This window comes from Myotis nattereri (assembly GCF_964212035.1).
Source record: "Myotis nattereri genome assembly, chromosome: 15".
NCBI lineage: Eukaryota > Metazoa > Chordata > Mammalia > Chiroptera > Vespertilionidae > Myotis > Myotis nattereri.
The window spans coordinates 16,212,277-16,234,556 of record NC_138090.1 but is presented as its reverse complement, the minus strand read 5'-3'; the positions used below and the strand labels follow the sequence as shown (position 1 = coordinate 16,234,556).

Genomic DNA, 22,280 nt, shown 5'->3' with positions numbered 1-22,280 from the left:
GAAGTCAAAGAAAGATGTACAACATGAGCACAGCTCCAGGGAGACTCAATGGAAGGCACCTGAAGTTTTGTTGAAGCTTCCTATCTGCCCAGCACTCAGAGGGTATGGATGGTAGTCACAGAACAAAGGGCTAAATGGGCAGCTACTGAATGCTAATGGAATCACCTAGAGCAGAACCCACCTGTGTTAGATGGAGTAAAGCCCGGCAAGGAGGGGCTGTTGAGGCCAGGGAGCAACACAGGAGGAATGCCCTGGAGTGCCGGATATGCTGTAGGAAGGTTAAGAGCCTGTAGAGGGGCATTATCAAACATCCCTTGCTGCTGAGCTGCCAGTCCGAGGACCTCATTGGCTTTTTTAATCCGGTCCAACTCTTGTTGAGCCATCAGCTGACGTACAGTGGCTGGGTCAAAGTATTCTTTCTCCTTGTCCAACTGGCTTCCAATGGTGTCTTTAACTTTGGAGATATGCTGTTGGGAAAAGATATGGTCACGTACAGACAGCCGAGCGCTGTACTTGATGCCACACAAAGTGCACTCTGTTTTGGGTCCCTCGTAACTTGTTTGGTTTATACCAAAATGCTTGGCCATGCTTAACTTAGACTTCTTTTCTTTTGCCCGGGCATTCTGGAACCAGACCTGAACAACTCTCTTTGGCAGTCCAATGTCATTGCCTAGGACCTCACACTCCAGCATGGTGGGTGTCCTGTAGTCATTAAAGCATGACTTGAGGACCTTCAGCTGCAAATTAGTCATTTGAGTGCGAAAGCGTTTCTGCCCAGGCCGGTCCCCATTGTCTCCAGATTTGCCTGCTGACCCACTTGCACCAGGACTTGGGGAGCAGGGGTCTGCAAGACTTGAGGTTTCACTGTAGTCCACTGTACCTTCATTGTCATATTCTTTGCTGTAAAAGCTCGGGGCTGGGCTGACCAGACCTGATGACAACCTGTCTTCATACTCGGACATTGCCATCATGGCCGCTTTGGTCAACCCGTCACTGGGCGCAGAAGAGGATTTGGTTTCAGTTGCTATTCCCGTCGCACTGTCGTTATCTGCGTTGCCCTCATCTCCAGTAGTGGTATCTGTGATTGCTGTGTTGACAGAGGAACAGTCATCATTGTCCAGCTTAGTCTGGTCAAAGTTTAGATTAACTGCAGACATGGAGGGGCTTTCAAAGTCTTCAATCCCTTCCACCTTGATGGAAGAAGGGCTAAGAAGAGTTCTTGGAGATAACTCCATGGTTTTACTCACAGGTGAGAGGGGAACACCTTGGCCATCACTACTGCTTGGGGGTAGGTGGGAAAAGCTAGTTCCATCAAAAATATCTCCTTTCATCTGGAGTCCCCCATCGCAGTCTAAGAGCATTGCAGACAGAGTTAGGTTGTAGCCAGCTCTCTTGGCTTCATGCCAATGACGGGACCGGATATGAGCCTCGAGAGCAGTCTTGGCCTTGAAGAGGGCTCTGCAAAAAGGGCATCTCCTGTGGGCCTGGGCTGGGCCCACAGCCCGGAATTGTCCTTTCCTTTCCCTGGCACGTGTGTTCTGAAACCAGACTTGTACCACACGTTTCTTCAAGCCTACCTCATGCGCAATGTGATCCAACATCTTTCGAGTTGGATTGGAGTCCAATAGGTACTTTTGGTAGAGAATTTCTAGCTGTTCTGGTGTAATAGTTGTCCTCAAGCGTTTGTCTCTCTGAGGTTCTTCTCCTGTCCCACTGTCATTTTCGCCAGGGCTTGCGCTGGCCTTTTCCTCCAGCTTCCTCTTCAGAGTGTTCATAGTGGAGGTTGGAGTTGAAGGAGAAGTGGCCGAGCTTGCTGGAATCTGAGGTATGGCCCCAGAGAGCAGCTGGCTTGCCAGGAGAGGGTTACTAGGGTCAAACAGCATGAAAGGCATATCCAGTGACCTATCTAAAAACTGGGGGTGGATGAACTGATTCTGCGCACTCAGGAAGTGAAGCTGCTGATGCTCCTGCCAATGTTCAAACGATGGAAACGCCAGCTTACACTGGTCACACTGGTAGGGAATTAGCTGAGGAGGTAGGTTTGCCAACTGTTGAGGAGTTGATGTGTGGAGGGGCTTGAGGGGCAGGTGGGACAGCTGAGAAGGACTGGGGCTCGACTGGGGTAAGGGGCACTGAGGCGGCGGTGCTTGTGGAGGAGGCTGTGGTAATGAAGGGGGGGAAGTCAGCTGTGGAAGCTTTGGCTGGGCTGCGTTTGTCTTCTGCTCAGGCTGGTCTTGCTGCTGCAGCTCTGCCTTTGCTTGTACTTGCTTTTCTTGGGTTTGGTTTGGCTGTGCACTGGGAGGTTCAGCCTGCTTTGGTTTCTCATCACTCGCCTCTGTTTTTGAACTGAAGGTGGCCAGTTCGTCAACTTCTGCTGTAAGCTGCAAGAAAGCGGAGGAAGCTGTATTGGCTGATGGTGCTGGGGTGCTGTAAGCCTGTGAGGGCATTGGGGTACTGCAGGAGGAGCTGGTGGGTGTCAGGATTTCCATGGCATCCATGGAATCCTCATTTTGGCTGTCATCCTGCCCCTCCTCATCCTCATCTTTGTAACACAGCTTCTTCTGGTGCTTGATGAGATCAAAGATGCGCTGAAACACCAGGCTACACTTTTTGCACTGGTAGTTCAGGTTGCTTGTTCGAATATACCTATCATTCGTAAGCTCACGCCGCTCTCCATCTTTGCCTTCTCCCTGATTCTCATAATTTTTCCTGGCCTTCTGTCGGGCATTTTGAAACCACACCACTATGACTCGGGTTGGAAGGTTCAGTAAATTAGAGAGTTGCTCAAATTCATCATCCTTTGGGTAAGCATTGGCATCAAAGAAGTCCTGTAGAACCCTCAGCTGGTAGTCAGTAAACCGTGTTCTTGAAGACCTCTTGCTTCCCCAGTACTCTTGCTTCTGAGGTTCCGGCGAAGGGGGCCGGGAGTCAATCTTCAGCTCCTCCAGGCTGGTGATAGGAGGGTTGCTGAAGTTGTAAGGGGAGTCCTTATTACGCTGCCGCTCTTTGAAGAGAGTGTTTCTGAACCAGTGCTTGATCACTTTCTGGGGCAACCCAGACTTGTCGGCCATCTCTTTGATCTGCTCTTCACTGGGGGAGTTGTTAATATCAAAATATTGCCGCAGGACTCGGAGCTGGTCATCCGTGATCCTGGTGCGAGGCCTCTTGTTCTGCTGCTGGAGCAGACTTGGATTGAGCTGATGCTGGTACAGCTGGGCCAGGTCTGCAGGCAGAGGCTCCACAGGTCCAAGCTGAGGAGGCAGCTGGGCTGGCAAGGTCTGAAGTGGCATCGTCTGCATCATCAGTGGTGAGAAGATGGGCAGCTCCATGGGCATGGAGAGCTGAGTGAGCGGAACGGATGGCTGGGCCGGTGCAATTGTAGGTGAAGTGATGGGTGGTGCGGACACAGGGATGGCTGGCGTGGAAGCAGGCTGAGGTGGTGCTGCAGGCAGTGGAGGTGGAGGGGGCGGAGGAGGAGGTGGTGGCGGCTCTGGGGTTTGGGGCCTCAGGGGGTACAGTTTATCGTAGTGTTCTCTGTACTGTTTGGCAAACCTCTCCAGCTGTTTAAAGGGAAAGTAATTTTGATGAACATGCTCTTGATGACTCTTTAAAATCAGGATGTTGGAAAATAACTTGCCACAGGAGTCACACTCGAGCTTTTCCAGACTCTCTCCGTGCTCGGTCTTCCCATTCTTTTTCTGCACCTTCTGCTTATTCTCGTTGTACTGAATGACCAGCTCAAAGCCAAAGTTCTCCAGCAAGGCCTTGGTAGCGTTCCCTCTGGCATCAGAGGCGATGCGTGGAGGAAGCATGGAAGGCTCAGAACTACCCCCTGGTGCCAGCTCTTTCTTCTCTTTGGCCTTCAAGGCATCTGGCAGAGACTCCTTTGGTCCTGCGTTGCCTTCTCCCCCTTCAGCACCATCCCTCTCTCTCTGGCTTTCTTTTTCCTTTTCTTTGATGACCAATTTGTTTTTCTTTTCAGGGTGCTGGCTTGGCTGTAGGAGGGTAGAGTGACTCTGGGATAGAGAAAGCTGGCTTTGCTGCAGGATCTGCTGGTGGCTCTGCTGTGGGATCTGAACCTGAGCCTTCAGATCTTCCAGCAGGCCTGGGCCCGTCCCAGTCAGCGTCAGCGCCCCACTGGTCACTGGCAAGCTCACCTCAGGGTTGAGCTGGAACTCAGCGCTGGGGATGTAGAAGGGGAAGAGGAGGTGCTGCTGTTGCTGCAGCTGTAGCAGGGTCTCAGTGGTCATGGGAAAGTGAGGAAGGAGGGTGGGGTTAAACAGCTGAGACTGGATCAGGGCAGCCTGCTGCTGCAGCTCCTGTTGCAAGTGAGCTTGAACTTGAGCTTGGGCCTGGGCCAGTGTCTGTGCTTGTTGCTGCTGCTGCTGTTGCTGCTGCTGCTGCTGCCTCGATGCAATCATATCTGCCAGTTTCTTCCGATTGGCCTCCTTGGGCTCTGAAGGGGAAGTGATGTTGGCACTGATGGGATTCCCCAGGGGCGGCATTCCTACACTTTCAGTGGGCACTTGGCTCAGTAAGCTGGAGCTTGGAGCAATGCCAGCACTGCTTGGGTTGGTGGTGGTAAAGGTGTTACTGCCAGTGGTGCTCACAGGACTTGGGGTAGAGGAGCTCAGGGAGACACTGCTGCTGTTCCCATTGCTGCTGCCACCTGCGGCCTCCAGCTTGGCTGCCCGGGCCTTGGTTTGATGTAACACAGACCTCATGTGGATCTCCAACGTGGAGCTCTGGCTGTAGGCCACGTTACAAGTGTTACACTTAAAAGGCTTGTTGTCTGGGCTGCTGGTGGGCTCTGGCTGACCAGTTGCCGATTCTTGAAGGGCTCTCTTTAACTTATGCAGGTGGGAGACAGAGTTATAGTGCACCAGCAGGATGTTCTTTTGCGTGAAAGATTCCTTGCAGACGGTACACTTGTAAGGGCGAGAAGGGTCTAGAAATTTCTCCATGGTGAAGTTGGGGCCTTTTCTGAAAGGCAGAGCTCTCTTCGGTTCTGAGCCTGAGTCTTCTTGTACTGACCCAGAGTCACTGCCTGTGGGGCTCTGCTTCTCTTCCAAGTCACTCTCTTCCTCCTTATCTTCCTCAACAATTATGGTGTGGTCCTCGGCCAGCGTGGGGTCTCCCATTGCCAGAAGGTCCCCGTTGGCCAGAAGGCCGCCATAAAGCTGCTGGATGTCGGCCTCACTCAACTCCAGGTGGCTCGTCTCAAGATGTTTTTTCAGAGCCTGGAAAGTTCGGAAACTGCGCTGACAAAGACAGCACATGGTGGCGGCTCTGATCACATGGTACTGAGAATGCAGCTGCAGCTTTTCAATGGTCTTGAAAGCCAGGCTGCACTGATTACAGCGGTACTTGTACACGTGGCGATCTGACACAGGCAGCTGAGGCCTCTTGGTGTGAACCTCATTGAAGTGAGTCTGAAGAGCCGCAGAAGTTTTGAAAACCTGGTTGCACCCTTTCTTCCAGCACAGGAAGCCCGAGTCTTCTCTCATAGAGCCTGGGTCAGCAGAAGAGGGTTTCAGATCCCCACTGTGCTCTGTGCTCACGGAGGGCAAGATGTTCTTTCCAGGATCCTCTGAGGTTTCTGTAAAAAAACACATCAAGCCCAATGATAAAGAGGGCTTTGTTTCAAGGATGGCACCAAGAGCTGTCTACCTAGCAAGGCCTCGGGAACACAGAATCTGACTATGAGGGAAACACACGGCCTCCTGCTTTCCTTCCCTCTAACAGAGCACACATATTAGGCGCAGGTCCACATGAACGGGGAGGACTGAAAGGAAATGCAAAAAGTGTTGCCTCCTGATAAGCCTGTATCCTATCACATATCTATCTTTTAAACAATATTTAAAACTGCTTGGCTCAGAATCCTCAATTTCTCCAGAACTGGTTTGAAGGTTACTGATTTTAAGTGGGTTCACCTTTTACATGGATCAGTATTATAGAATATATTTTTAGGCATTTTGACTGTTATCTCTATTCAATAAGCAATGAAACTTCAAGTGGCCAATTATTAAAATACAGTACATTTTTCCCTATAATGAGCATACCCGTAAATATTCTGACCCAGATCAGCTGTCCACGGCCTGATATGCTGACAGGAGGTGAATGATGTAGAGGAGGTCTAATCTATCGAGGTACGAACCATCGTGGGCCACCACCATCATCCCTGTCTACGACAAGGTACTCCTATACTGTATCCTGAGGCAATCCTAGAAGACTCAGAGAACTTGGAGTGGAGGCAGCTCCTAGAAAGATAACTAACCCAGAGCCCTGAAATCCCCCATGTGCTCTATAAGTTCCTAATAAAGTTCTCAGAGATGGAGTGTTTAACAGGTTAGGATGGTGAGTTATGGGTCTGTTCATTGAGTCTCAGGTTATTCACTCCTGAAGGGGACGTGCCCACCAAAATCCTACTTGTTCTCACCTGATTTTATCACTTTAAACCATATGAGTAGTACATAAAAATATGCCAAGAACCAGAGTACAAAGTAGCTGCCACAGTGCCCCCCATCTTCTGATCAGTTACAGTCAGCTTAGCAGTCAGCTTAGGAGTACCGTAAAGGACTCGGCACCCTCGCTCTGGGAAAAATCCCGACCCGACATTTCATTCTGTTCCCATTTGCAGGGGTCAAGGATAGTGACACTAACCAGGCTGCTTGCCTGCCTCCTCAACATTGGGGTTCCCGTCTCGATCTGGAACAGCCGCTGGGAGAAACATGCTGCTGGGCATCACCATCTCAGGGGTGGTCACCTGAGGAACAAGAGGCAGAGAAACACAGAGAGTCAAATGGAGAGGGAAGAGACACAGAATAGGGAAATGTGTAACAATTATTTAATAAGCAAAATTAGCCTTCACCAGTGTAAAGCTGGAGGTGTCACTTTTCATAGCTCACTGAAGATTCATGTTTATTAGACAAAGCTCACATCAGTCAAAAGTGTTTCTACGGTTACATTCTGGACATAATTAGCAGTGCACACTTGAAGAATAATCTTATTATTAATATTTTTCCTTTATGCAGAATTTTGACTTTGATCACTGACAATGTTTTGTCATGGGCTGTGAAACTTCTTGTGCAACCAATTAGGTAGATAAGTTGAAAGGCCCACCTTAAGCTGCTGAAAACATAATAAGGGCCCTAATTAAATCATACCTAGTAAAGTACACTGTAATCTTGAAGCAGGGAGCATTGTAGTACTGTTTTCAAAATGTATTCAGGCAAGAAGAGGAGGGGAATAAGAGCAAAGGAAAGGGTAAGAAGAAGAGAAGAGAACAAAGGAAGGCTGAGGCTACGCAGGCACATTGGCGGTTTTTCCAGGAAACAACATTTTGTAACCCTTTACAAGCTCAGATCAAGTGCAAATAAGCATTTCTTTTGACTCACTTAAGCCAGGATTCCTTGTGGAGTTTCTGCTCGAGGTACACAGCATCAGGGGGGAACCTCTGGCCAGTGTCCCAGCTACACAGGGTGCCCCACGAAGCATCCTTCAGCAGGGTGGCCCCACTTTGGCCACTGTTTCCCAATAGAGCAGTGGTTCTCAACCTGTGAGTCGCGACCCCTTTGGCGGTCGAACGACCCTTTCACAGGGGTCGCCTAAGACCATCCTGCATATCAGATATTTACATTACGATTCATAACAGTAGCAACATTACAGTTACGAAGTAGCAACGAAAATAATTTTATGGTTGGGTCACAACATGAGGAACTGTATTTAAAGGGCCAGAAGGTTGAGAACCACTGCAATAGAGCAATTCCAGAATTAGCCTGGATTAAAAGAGCTGCAATTTTAGGTCAGATTTTCAGACATTTCTCTAGGCTTCCCTGCCATCTGGCCAGAAGCCTGTCCAAACAACTTATCATTTGCCCCACATTAATGTGATAAACAGCCCTCAATATCCAAAGTAAGGATAAAAGGTTCTTTGTTTAAAAAGAAACAATGTCCCTTTGCCTGCTATAGGGTGGGAAGATAGTTGGTGAAGATATTCCCAAATGAATCAGAAATTGTTTCCTGTTTGATGACAGCCAAAGAAATGATCTAACCTCAAGGTTACAGAAACTACAGTCACCACTAACCTTTCTACACGGCACCTAGCCCATTTGGAAGCACTATTTTCCCATCAACAACACAAATACCATGATAATATCTTCACTTGCTGTTGCAATGATTGGAACCACTAGATTACTGTTCAAAATGAAATATCTTAAGTAAATTCCTATTTCTAATCATTTGAAGATCTTGGCCTTGCTCAAAATAGCTACTGACATGTTACTAGAATCTTGAGTGATGGGCTCAACTGTCTAACACCAGAAAGGTAACTCCCCAACACATTTATGGGTGTTAGAATAATATCAGCAACCCCAGATGCTAACAGGTGCAAGATTAAGCAACAGGCACTATGGAGAGGGGTTCTGAGAAACCATGTTTATAAGAGCAGGTGCATAGCAGGTGCACATGTGACAGAATCCCTGCTCTCACAGACACCTGCACCTCCACCTCCACACAAAACTGGTGGCAGCTGGTTAAGGCTAGCTGTTGATGAATCGTTAGGAGTGGAGCAGAGATTGCCAAACTCATTCCATCTATTTTCTTTTTAATAGAAAGCATTTCTGACCAGTGTGGTTAGGGAGTCCAGCAGGAGACCAAGAAGTGAAAGGTCACCGATTAATTTATAGTCCTCAGCTGAGGGGGAGCACAAGGTTGGGGGCTAGAGGGCGGAGAAAGGGAAAGGAAAAAAGACCCCCCCCCACCTCCTTTCTCAGTTGTAGCGGCAGGATCAGTCCTTTCCTGGGATCTTTTGGAATTATGAAAAATGAATCATGAGAAATAAAAAAAAGCCCTACAGAGTAAAAAAGAATAAAATTATCTAACACCTCAGCTGCACATCATTATAGAAAACTGGGGGCTTTTTATACGCATTACAGTAAGGCAGACATCCCCTCTAACAGACTCAGTACGACGGATCAGTAATTGTTTTCATACACTTTAATTAGAAAAACTCAGATGGCTATGAATAATAATGGAAAAGAGAGACTTTTGCACTTGAAAGGTTGAAGTCAATCAAGTGTGAATGACGGCAAAAAAGAAAAAAAAAGACACCAATTCATCAGCCCTCTGTTGTCTCGCTGCGACTTTAATCATAATTCCTGATTGGGATTCAAGAAGGCAGTAAGCAGCGGTTCTTTGTCTGCCTTCACCTTCCATCAATTAACTCTCCCCGAAATATAATCATCAACCTCACATGCTCCTCTGCATCTTAATCTGGGCCTCCAAACCTGTAAGTCTTGCCCCATATGTGTTTAAGTAATTACTTTTATCTACCTGCATCTTCTCATCTATAGCATATCCCTCAGAAGAAAAAAAGCCTGAGTATATAAAATTTTAACGAGCAAGAAATTCTCAGGAGGCAAAAAGGAGTAGCCCTAAAGGGAATCCTAAGGATTTAGAAGTTCTGGTAAGGCCTCTCTGCGCCTGTGTCTGAACAGAGAGGTTGAGAAGAGAAGCCTCCTTGCTGCACAGGTGATGGAGGGCCCCGTGTCAGCTCTCAGACACTAATGACCCCTCCCATGCTTGTGTCCATTCCTCCCTCTCCTACCAGCTCCCAGAGCTTTCCACTCAAAAGTTTGCATGCTTCTGCACAAAGCCAGAAATTTAGTCCTGCCAACAGCTTTCTGAGGAGTTCTAAGGAAAGGAGAGTTGGCCAAAGGCACAGTTCCTTCAAAACTTGCCTTGGCACACCCCGCCCCCGTTTTTTAAACTGTGTGCAAGGTTCAGACTATCCGAGCCACAGTATCCGATGGAGAGTTGAAAGCCAGTTGGAAAGGCAATCATTTAACTGCTGAGCACAATTCTTCTGTAAAGACCTTCCCTTTAGAGGAGCATTGCGGAGTGTAGGTTTCTGAGACAACAAAACCTGTCTACAATATAACCAAAGCCATCCCAAAGGTGCCCAAACCTCGCCTTCCACTAACTGAATCCCACCACCAGCTCCACTGCACATGCATGCACACATGCACACACACTCTCTCCCTCTTCCCTGTCTCCCTCTGCCCTCTCTCCTACTCCAGACTCAAAGCCAAACAAAACGTTTTAGGTTTGGCCAGATACCAGTACCAGTAAGTCCAAACACCTACACTTTTTATAGTGACACTACCATCCACATAGATTGATTTTTCTAATAATCTGTATACTAATAAACGTGTTCAAGTATGTCCCCATATTCTACCCATTAATGTATAGAGGGTACCTGAGACTATTAAAACAGACTTTTAACCAAAAGTAAAACAAAGTTTTTCTGGTATGAAAATTCAATTGATTGGACACATTATTTCCTCAGAATTTGGGTCACTCAAGATTGGCCTTGGCCATCTAAAGGCAGTTCCATGGTGAGCTTATTAACCTATTAGAAGAGGTGAACTGAAATTATTCTAATACCCCTAAAGATACAGGTAGATAAAAATAGTTACCTAAACACACATGGAGCAAGACTTACAGGTTTGAAGGCCCAGATACCACATGTGTTCCTCCCACTCTTTTGAGCCAAGTCCACTACATTCCTTCCAGAGTATGTAGAGTTGATGGGAATGCAGTATAAAAGCTGAGCTCAGGTGCTGAAAGTTCAAAAACAAACAGCGGCTCTAATCTTCCTGACCAGTAAACAGGTCTCATGTATAACCAGAAATGTGGAGTTTGCTCTGATGCTGAAATTCTTCAAGCTTAAGCAATTCTCATATCTAACAATAGCAACAGAAGAGTTCCACACTGAAAGTCTCCAAGCTTAAGCAATGCCAAAGCAGCTTAGTTGTTGAAAAGGAAGGGCCTCATGTGACTCTGCTCATCTTTTCAATCTGACCATCGTTCACTAAACACTGCACAGGGTTCCTGTGCCCAAATAGCTCACAATCCAGAATAATTAACATTTTAGAGAATTTGATGAAACTTGTAGACTCCTAGAAAAACACTTTCACACACAGACTAGTGCAGATAATTTCAGGAAATCACAGGCTCCTTAGAGGGAAATCCATGAACTCAAGTTAACCGCTCTTAAATACAAGGAGAGGTGACATGGGTTCATAAATACCTAGTTCTGTTCAGTTCACCATTATTATGATTTAATGCCTTTCAAATTTCTATGAACTCAGTGGACCCTAAAGCCTCAAGGACACCCTTACAAAACCCAGAGGGTTAGATGTGGGTCTGGTCCCCACTCTGACATTAGGAAGAGGTCACCAGTGTTTCTTCATTCTTGATAGAAGCAGCTGGAATTATAAGGAGCCCTCCACCCTCCTTGCTTTCTCTAGGTCACGGATGTGGAGCAGCCAAATACAACACCCTGAGCAGCCATGCGGTCTACTTTGCTAAGTTCTTATAGAACTGTTCATGCAAATTCACCTCTCAAAGCCATTGTGTGAGGTTAGATCAGTGCAACCAACAAGTTCCACATGTTGGAAAGCAGATCTATTTTCTTAGAGAAAGTCTTGAACCTGGTTTCTCTGAGACACCCATCCCTACTGCCTTAGCACTGCTCGCCGAAGTGGGGCTTCTTTCTGAAGGCTCACTTTTCCAAGTGAAACTATAGACTTGCCAAAACCTAGACTCCCAAAGAAGCCTCAGATCCTTCACTTGTCAGTGAAAATCAATAGAAGAACCTCAGACCGGGGGTGGGGGGGGGGGTGCCTTGGACCCAGGCCTTCCTGGCACAGACCTGGCCAGTCTCTATGAATGAGGTACTGATTCTATTAGAAACATTCAAGCATGAAGTTAAAACCCACCTGCTTCCAAAGCTGAGCATTCCAGCTAGTGGTGCAGCTCAAGCCGACTGCTCCAGGGAGAAGCCGATTGCTCACTCCTCTCCTGCACCTCGAGGGCCTATGGGGCCTGCCAGCTGGTCTCTGCACTAATGCAGCCAGCAAACCAGGGCACCTCTTGGCAGCACAACTGCAGAGGTTTTTTCCTTCCCTCACTACCTTCCCAATGTTCCAGGCTGGCACTGACCATGGAGTCTAGAGGGGTTTCTCTCTCTGACTTGTTTCCTTTCTAAAATGTCTTGTATGTGGTTGTCTTTCCCTTTTTAAAAAACATAAAACCCATGAGGAAAAACTGCAGGGCCACGTTAGTTTTCATGTGGGACAGACTCAAACATGGCCATGAACCAGATCTTAAAAACTAAGAATGACAAAGACTGAAAATGGAGGTGAATGGGAGGCGAGAGAGAGAGAGGAAACAGACAGAAAAGAGAGCCGAGAAGGAGAATGAATTGGAGAAGAGCTTCATTAGACTGAGAGAGGCAAGCAGTGGCAGTACACCAAGGTCACTTCTAATTTAGACCATCTAATTGGCAAACAGGCTCCAAATGGCTATCATCTCACAGGGCTTGGAATTAATGAAGCCCGATTATTTTCATTACTTTCCTCTGAGATGGAGACAAAGTAAGAAAGCTGGTACCCAGGCGGGTGCGACAGCCCCAGGGCAGTGGCCACCCAATAGCCCCAGTGGGGGGGTGGGAGGTGGGGTAGACCAGCCTATCCCAGAGATTCACAAAAGCACAGGCATACAACAAGCCCAGAGAAACATAGATACTGACTGGAAAAAAAATCACAGGAGAAAAACTATTGCTCCCACAAGAGAGAGAGAGAGCTGCAGGCAGTGAAGGGAAACCTATGCATGTACAAAAAATAGTGAATTAAAAATCAGCAAAGAGAGAGAAGATGAAGGGTTAGTGAAAAAGGTGTTCCTGGGATGCTCAGGGGCCAACCCCCATGTCCACCGCGAGGCTGTATTTTGTTAAGTGATCAAGGAACAAAGACAATTTCCTGACATTAATGTTCCAGGATCCCAGTGGTGTGGCCTGTCACTTAGAGCGATAGTGATCAATTAGAATAATTTAAGAGTATTGAAATGCATGGTAGGTGGTCTTTCCCATTCTCTTTTCCAGCCAAAAACATGCCCCCCCCCCCACGTCCGCAATACTCCTTTCCCAAGTCAGTGGGGAAGTGAGAACACAGTCCAGTAGCTCTAAGTCCCCACATGGGTTTGAAATCTGAGTTTTCTGTAAGTGGGTGCCAGGGCTGTGGAACGGAGTTTGGGGGCGGGCTGCTCAGTCAGGTCTGGAGGGTCACTTGTCTCATTGCCTTTTAAGCTTTATAGATTTTTCTTTCAAGTGACATGTCTAATGACACCCTTTGGAGCTTGGTTTCCAATGGGCCGAGCAGAATGGAGTGCCGTGGGTGCAGTTTCCATAGCGCAGGGACAGAGCTGCAGTTGTTCCCAATGGAGAATATTTTTCAAGCCCCTTCATCAGTAAAAGGAAGGGGACCCATGGAAGACACAGATATGAGATGCAGAGCATAAGCAAGCAGCTGTTACCATAGCAACAGACATATTAGACACTGCAGGTTCCTGAAAGCTGTCTGATAAGGTATTATTAAATGAAGCCTCCTCAAAACACTCTCCATTTACAACTGAACGGAAAGACATTGTGTAGAAAGTAATCTATTTCCATTTATCAGGGTGGAATTTACTGTTAGAGGGACTACAACCCAATTCAAACCATATCCTGAGAACTTGGACCCAGACAGCAAAAAATATTTACCAGAATTTATAGCTTTCGATACCCTGGACACACCCCATGTCTGCCAGGAACTGTCTATTTAGTGAATTTTGCCAGCTTTTCCTATTCAGCAGCCAAAGGCGGCTACCTTAGTCAAGCCACTTGGCAAGAAGGAAGATTCACTCCTCTTCCTGCCATTCATCGCAACCACTCAGGGACAAAGCAGACACGACTTTCTCCCCTTGGAGGATGAATGGCTGTGCATTGGCCATTCCTTGATAATATGGTTAAAAAAAATGGAGCTCTGATTTGAGGGGCATTTCTCATCATGCTGTTTTCAGACTCCCTCCTCCACTTGGCCAGGAACATAGAGACATACGGTCAGAAAACCTCACCAATACTTCCCCATGGCCAGTTTTCTCATGAAATTACAGTAAAATACCCTCCAGGGGCAGGATTTTAACCACAAGTTCATTATAATCATTTAGTTTTAACAAATGCAAATTACGTTTTAACACCAAACTTTCCAGAGGAAGGAGAGTGGTATCTGCTTTGATTCATCAGGGCAGAGACTAAGATCCAGTCCTCAAGCTGGAGTCTGAGTTCCCAGTGAGGTCCGGCCGCAAATTCCCCTCCAGCCCTGGCTGCTCATCTTTTCCTACTGAGCTAAAGGATCAAGGTGGAAACACTTCATATAAAACCAGCCTCGTAACTTGAAAAACCAATTCAGTACTGACAGCCATGCAATGACTCCATCTTCTCATGCAAAGAGAACCTTTAAGCCATCCTTATACCTCCAAGCACAGAGGAAAACCCTTGTATGATTACCTTTCCCACAACTTTCAACTTTACTTCTGAATCCATTCACTTTTTCTTGTTCCCAGCAAATCAACATCCTATAATCAGCCCATTTCCCACAATATGCACACTTTTCAGAAATGTCTAGAAAACATCTCCATCACCTGCTGTGGGAAGATGAGGTGCACAGGGATTTCTGTGCAAGGTGCCAAGTGCAGCCCCTCTAGGGACCATGTTTCTCCTACATAATTATGTTGTCAGAGATTCTTCCAGAACAGTATTTATTAACTTGGTTCCATGGATGAGTTTTAGGGCATCCCTATGCTTCCTGACATTGTACAGACAATTGTGTATAAGCATAATACTTGATGGAGGTTTTAATAGTGGTTGTCAAACTTTAGTATGCATAGAGTAACCAAGTAAGGCTACTGAATTGTTTTCACCAGTCTCCGGAAAGATTGAAAATCACTGCTTGAGAAGGTGCCAGCTAGTGGATAATACCCAGAAATATCTTAGGGATTGGTACCCAAGCAAACACAACAGTAACATCCTGCCCTTGAAGACTGCTGGCAAATTAAGAAGATTCATAATGACCACCAGACTTGCTACCTGAAGTGTACCTTATTATTGCTATTATAAAAATATGACAAAAAAATGGATGTTTGAAAAATAATTTACATTCTATTCCTTAACTACATATAAAAGACACTTACTGTCATACAGATTATTATTGACCCGCAAACCTTAGACCAGATTTATATTAAACAGAAAAAATAACCACCTGAGCAAAAGGAAAAGTTAAGTATTGAAAATGCTTCCCTCTCACCTGCCCAGCGTGGCTCAGTGGTTAAGTGTCGACCTATGAAACAGGAGGTCATCGTTTGACTCCCAGTCAGGGCACATGCCCAGGTTGTGGGCTTGGTCCCCAGTGTGGGGTGTGGAGGAGGCAGCCGATCAGTGATTCTCATTGATGTTTCTATCCCTCTCTCCCTCTCCCTTCCTTTTTGAAATCAATAAAAATATTTTTTAAAAAAATGCTTTCCTCCCCATATATCTCTCTGTTCCTTTCGGCTCTCACGGTTCCGGGCCATCGGTGGCAAATGTACTGAGGCCTGAGAAAATCCCCCTTGGGGAGTTATTTGCAAGGCTGGTAAGAATGCCAAGGAAACCTGTTACATCTACAGAAACCCACCATCCACAGGGAGGTTTTCACTTACAGAGAAACTTTCGACAACGTTCACTGTTCTATTTGATAATAACCATGGCGAGTGAATTTCTACTTGAAAGAACTCTGAAATGAAATACATGCTAGGTCACCTTTGAGTTTCCCATTGGCTGCTAACGTCCTCTGATGCATCACCAATGAGAGTTACATCACTTTCAACATTATTCGTTAATCTTGCATAACCAAATGGAATGGGAAAGGCCTAGAGGTTACATGTCTGTGACTTGCACTTTACATGATGGAATTCTGAACAGACTACCTCTCTGGGAATCTTCATACGAAAAGGCAAACTAATTTCCCATTACTCCACGGCTGAAATAGAGGTGGGACTGATTCTCCTCCGTGGTTTTTCCTCTAGTGATCAGAAAAGGGCTTTCTCAGCAGTCCCAACACAGATAGAAAGTAAGACATTCATGTCACCTGTAGTACTTTGAAAAGTCTTCACATCAGAATTAGATTTAAATCTTTATACTAACCTTTTGGGCTGTGTTTATAGAGGCAACTTAAAGCCATGTTTTCAAAATCTGCAGGCGTAGCAACATCATGTTCAAAATGCCAAGCCTTCATGCATGAATCAACATGTGCTATCCAGCTGACTGTTTTCCTGCTTTGAGAATAAAAGTGTCCACTTGAGAAATCCCATGTTTCAGGGGCTACCCTCCTAGAGTCGGAAAATGCGAGTTCACCTCTCAACTCTGCCACTTACAAGGGACATCAAGTCAGTTAACTCCTCTGAGCCTCCGTTTCCTCGGCTGTTAAAGTAAATGTGTCAGACTCTTTTGTGAAGATGCAATGAGCATCTATACATATAAAAGCCTAAGCGACCATTCGCTTTGACACGCAATGACCAGCAGGGGGGCAGATGCTCCAACAGGTAGCTATGATGCTCACTGACCATCATCAGGAAAGCCCTTTCCTGATCACCAGAGGGCAGACGCTCAACGGCAGGAGCGGCCGTGACTTGGCAGCTGCGGTTCTCAGGTGATGCACCTGGAACCAGAGAGCAGGGAGCCCAATTCCAGGGTGTGTCACCTGAGAACCACCCTCTCACAATCCAGGACCCCTTGGGGATGTTGGAGAGCCAGTTTTGGCCCAATCACCGCAGGCTAGGCCAAGGGACCCCACACCGGGCCTCTAGTAATGAATATAAGAGCACATAGACCATGACCTGCTCAATAAAGGTTTGGAGAATCTGAATAACAATTTCTTCACATAAATGATTAACTGCTTTAGGCCTCTGCGTCCCTCAGGGAGAGGATGATGAAAAGGAAAGGTTGAGAAACACATATGTATTCAGCTCTTTGGGCCACGGTCATGCCAAATCTAAGGCAGACAGTGTAGCACAGAAATAGACCATTAAAAAAAATTATTTTTTCTTCACTAGAGGATATTTTTCCCATTGATTTCTAGAGAGAGTGGAAGTGGGAGAGAAAGGAAGGGCGGAAGGGGTAGAGAGAGAAAAAGAAACATCGACAAGAGAGAGACACACATCAATTGGTTGCCTCTCACACCCGCCCCTACCAGGGCTGGGGAACCTGCAACCGAGGTACATGCTCTTGACCAGGAATCGAACTTGTAACTCTTCGGTCCACTGGCTGTTGCTCTAACCACTTAGCAAAACTGGCCAGGGCTAGGATCATTTTTGACATTTCCAACTCTACACTGACTTTCTCATCCATCAACACAGTATCTTGTCCATGCTATTGCATCACCTTTGACCCCTGGGAAAAGGAGAGCCACAGGATCCTGCTCCTGGCTGTCTTACCGTCATAATGAGCTTCTCCACGCAGTCGGGTGCCACGCTGTGGAGGTGGGTGAGGTGCAGCTGGAGGTGGATCTTGTTGTTGAGCATGTCCTGGCACAGGGGGCAGCGAAGCATGGGCTGCACTGAGTGCTGCGTCATGGCATGCACCCGGAGCCGGTTGACGTCTGCGTTGCTGTACTTGCAGTAGGGACACTGGTACATCTGTGGGGAACACACCCATTCCTCTGGCTGAGTCTTCAGTTCCCACCGGCAACCAAGTCAGCCCCAAGCCCGCCCACCCAAGAGTTCCTTTCCACCTGTGTCTGAAACACTACCCCCACCAGCAGAGCCCCTTCCCGCCTCACCTGCTCCGCTTTGGTCTCCTCCGATGTTTTTGGTCGCTTCGAAGAGAGAGGAGACTCCGAGCTACCTGGGAAGGAGATGCGCTTGGAGGTTACAGGAGAGTCTGTCAGCTCCTTTTCTGCTTGGCTGGACGATGCTGGAAGAAAAAGCAGAAGATGCAATACAGCAGCCAGACCAGGCCAGCTCCTGGAGGCTTTGTGTTGGGTGAAAATCAACATTCATTTATAGCACAGGATTTTCTTGAAACACCAAATCCAAGCAGGATGAGCATCCAGACTGACTTATCAAGCACGCTGGAAAAGAAGCAAGCGTTTCTTCCCCCCGCCCCATGAATTTTCTGTTACTTCGTTAACAGCTGAACACTAAGGAAAAATGGTAAAGAAACGGATGACAAGGCTGAGTTGGATAAAGCTCAGTTCATTCAGTCTATTCTGACCTCCTCCAATCAAGACACAATCTGCCGCCCTGGCTGGTTTGGCTCAGTGGATAGAGCGTCGGCCTGCGGACGCAAGGGTCCCAGGTTTGATTCCAGTCAAGGGCATGTGCCTGGGTTGCGGGCACATCCCCAGTGGGGAGTGTGCAGGAGGCAGCTAATGGATGTTTCCTTCTCATCGATGTTTCTAACTCTCTATCCCTCTCCCTTCCTCTCTGTAAAAAATCAATAAAATATATATATTTTAAAAAAGACACAATCTGCTGGCTTGTGGGCACAGGGTGGGTGCAAGAATCTCACCAACTGCTTCACCAGAACCACTCATCAACCTGAGTACCAGACACTGTTTCACAAAGGTAATAAACTCATGCCCCAACTTTACTGTCCCAGCTCCTGGAATCACAGCACATCACGAAGGACACGATCAGTGTGACCTGAGGAACATTCACATGGACGTCTGCACACAAGTGCAGGGCAGGCAAAAGTAGGCTTACAGGTGTTCGTATGGGAAGTAATACCTAATCTCTCTATATAAAAGCCTAAGTGACCAGCAGATCGGCTGGTAGCTATGACACGCACTGACCACCAGGGGGCAGGCTCTCAACGCAGGAGCGGAAACCACAGGCATGGAAACATGGAACAAACTAATGAATCTCATAGGGAAGGGGGGAGGGAAGGAAGAGATGAACCAAAGATCTTATATGCATACTAGAGGCCCGGTGCATGGATTTGTGCACCAGTGGGGTCCCTCGGCCTGGCCTGTGCCCTCTCGCACTCCCGGCCGGACCCCTCGGGGGATGTCGGAGTGCCAGTTTTGGCTCGATCCCCGCAGGTCATGCTGAGGGACCCTACTGCCTCTAGTTAATTAATAATAATGCAAGAATAAGCTCTGTGTTATGCATACTCACAACTGTAAACCTACTTTTGCCCTGCCCTGTATGTGGAGTGCTGGGGGATGGGAAATCTAGTCTGAATTTAGCATCTTGCTTCCGGGGAAGAAGTAACTGAAGAGTGGAATGAGGCAAGGGGTGAATCTAACTTCCAATCTAGCCAGTGCTCCAGACACAAAAGTAATTCAGAGTGAGTGGTAAAGGGGGACGTTACCTATCAGTTTGTCCAGACCACGTCCTGCGAACCCCACTCCACCCAAAGACCACAACACTAATTAACAAGGAGAGTCCCGTGAGGCTTCCGCAGCAACAGCGGGAATGAAGTGTTGACGGAACGAGTTCTCTGAGGTGTGGAAAGGGGTCGGGAAGACTGAGTGAGGAGACAGGTGGCTCAGAGTTTAACCAGGAGAAAGCAGGGCTCCCTCAGTGTGGTCACAAGATGCGGCTGGATCTGTCGTTATGAAACCTGGCCTGGAGCTGGGGTTGGCTCTCTCGCTAGTTTTGGATGTGGAACTCCATTTTTTATAATTCTGCTAAAAGCAACAAGGAAAAAATATCCTGAAGATGGTAGTGAGAAAATGCATCCCCCCTGCCCTCCGTCGGAAAATAATTTGACTCAGCACTGAAGTCACTGGTTTGGAAAGCCTAATTGATGGCCTGTCTCCCCCAGCCTAGGGACCCGGCACGTGGAAACACCGCTCAGCTTTGAGATTCCTTTTGGACATGGATACCAAGATGCTGTCATTACAGACATGTGCTTTAATAAACAATTTTATAAATCAATTTTATTCATTAAAATCATAAGGCCACAAGATAATTTTGGAAAAAAAAATTGCTAAATGCAGGAAATATTCCAGGAAGTTGATACTCTTCCCTGAATGCACATCTTGTGACCTTTAACCCCAGTATCTTGGTAACCTGGTCTACATAAGTTTGTAGGACATCTATTATTTAAAAAGTACAAGGACAAGCGTATTACACACAGACCTTTCCTCCTCCCCACACACACATTCATAACAGTACTTTAATCTGTCTCGAATCGACTTCAAACCCATTTTGCTCTTAATGGGAGTTATTCATTTTCACTTGAAAGGTAATACATGACGACTGGATATTTAATGTGATGGACTGGCTGCCGATTAACTAGGTGCTGTAACATTCTAGACAGGGTCCCCCATGGCCCACTTCCCATCTCCTGCCCCCCGCAGACCTGATTCTGTGGAGCCTTGTCTCAGGGTTTAGACCTCACAGTGTGTGGGGCCCCTGCCTCAACACTCCCACAGTCAGAATCTTTAATATTTCGGGGACTGAAGTTCCCTACCCCTAGAAGGTTCCTTATTCTCCATCGTTTTCTCATTCTCGCTTACTGGTTATCCCTCCATGTATTAGCTCTTCAAGTGCACCCTAAAGATGGGGCAGGTGGAGGCATTCGGTAAGTGGCACATTAGATGCTTGTTAGTCATCTGCTCATCTTCCCTGTTTCTATCCCTGACCTGTAGGCATTGGGTCAGGGCCAGAGCACGTAGTGAGGAAAGAGCCACTACCTACTGCTTTTCTAATAGAAGCAAATTGAGATACAGATACTCTTCCCAATACCCACCCGCCTTTTTGTTAGTCTGCCTGACCTGAAACAACACTTGCTTTTACGGGACCATGACACTACCTTGTAAATGCCCTCAACCTGCCTGCACCCTCCCTCCCTTTAGAACGACTGTCAGTTGTGCAGTTGCTTGGCAGAGTGAATGAATGGGCACCGAGGCTGACACCACCCAACTCATCTCCTCGCTCGGAGCTGAAAGGCAAACCCAGTGTAACCCAGTGCAGCTTTCCCTTCCTCATAGGACCAAAGAGTCCATCCTCCTCTTTCAGTGCTGAGCGCGAGATGAATTGTGACGAGGTTGCAGAGGTGACAATTCTGGTTTCAAAATCCACTATTCTTTCCCCCGGCATGGAGAGGGGAACTTTCATTACCTTTTTTTTTTTTTTCCAAACTCTCACACTGCTCTGGAATTCTAAAGCTTCCTTTGTGAGCTCAAGCTAAGGAGTTCTTGTAAAGTGTTTTAAGAAATGAAACCGCTCACTCATTTCTCTTCCTCACCAGTAACAAAACAGCCCTGCCACAATATGAAATGCTGCATCTACTGGTGTAAAAATTTCTACCCCAGACAACCTGAATTCATCTTAGATCAGATCTGTCTAGAAGTGGACATTAGCCACCTGCAGCTCACTAGTTCCTTCTTTAAAGAGAAAGCCATGCCATTCTTAAAACAGATTCTATTTACACCCACTTACAATCCCACTGTATTTCCCTGGGTGATGTGGGGACTGCTCCTAAGACCTAACTAGGCTGACAGCCCCCCTTGTAGCTTGACCTCAGACATTAAAATATCAGTCCCCATCCAGACGTGGCACTGCCCAGCCAGCATGGCTCAGTGGTTGAGCGTCGACCTATGAAACAGTAGGTCATGGTTTGACTCCCGATCAGGGCACATGCCCGAGATGCAAGCTCCACCCACAGTGTGGGACATACAGGATGGCAGCCGATCAATGATTCTCCCACATCATTGATGTTTCTACCTCTCTATCCCTCTCCCCCCCTCTCTGAAAACAATAAAAATATATTTTTAAAAAATGATGTGGCACCTAAGTCTTTATATAGTTCTGTAGACAGGCAAACTATTGTACAAGTTCCCCCTGAGCGTGCTGGGTGAGGGTTTGATTGAGGCCACGGGCAGTCTATCGTTTCCTCAAGCTGCTTCTCTCTGAGCAACTTCAAAAGGGCCAGTCTCTCAAAATCAATGTCTCCTTCAGTTCTGTCACCAGTGCACACTGTAGGCATAAGTACATGAGGTGGTGTGGTTTTCTGCTCTGGAGACTTTTCTAAACTTTGACTTAAATTCTAGGAGAGATGTCATGGTCTCAAAAACATTATTTAAAAAAATCAATGACTGGTCACTTCAAGGCCACTATGACATCACATTAGCGAAATGGAAACAGATGCCCCTGAGGCAGCCATGGTTTAAACAGTACCTGGAAACTTGGGTTTCTACTGGCAACAAAAATGCAAACGACCTGAAGGATGATGACCTGTGCTGGTTTCCCAATAATGACAAAATAAACCAGGAACAATGCAGATTTTTTAATGTGATTAAGTAAATAATGCTGTATCCACTCTAGTGGGTAACAGAAGATATTAAAAGTGACAGCTATGAAGCAATATGGAAGTGTCCCTGAGAATGTTCATTGGGGGAAAAAAGAAGGTAAAA

The 22,280-nt window shown here is 46.8% G+C and overlaps 1 protein-coding gene across 1 annotated transcript in view; it reads right to left on the bottom strand.

Moving 5' to 3' along the window:
• Positions 1 to 22,280, bottom strand: part of ZFHX3 (zinc finger homeobox 3) — a 151,678-nt gene that overhangs the window by 5,784 nt on the left and 123,614 nt on the right. Inside the window, exons 5-8 of the mRNA XM_081107850.1 lie at positions 17,694 to 17,827; positions 17,350 to 17,550; positions 6,664 to 6,766; positions 182 to 5,599 (exon numbers count right to left, since the gene is read on the bottom strand). Coding sequence (XP_080963976.1) covers positions 182 to 5,599; positions 6,664 to 6,766; positions 17,350 to 17,550; positions 17,694 to 17,827 — 5,856 coding nt within the window. The remainder of the gene's footprint in view (positions 1 to 181; positions 5,600 to 6,663; positions 6,767 to 17,349; positions 17,551 to 17,693; positions 17,828 to 22,280) is intronic.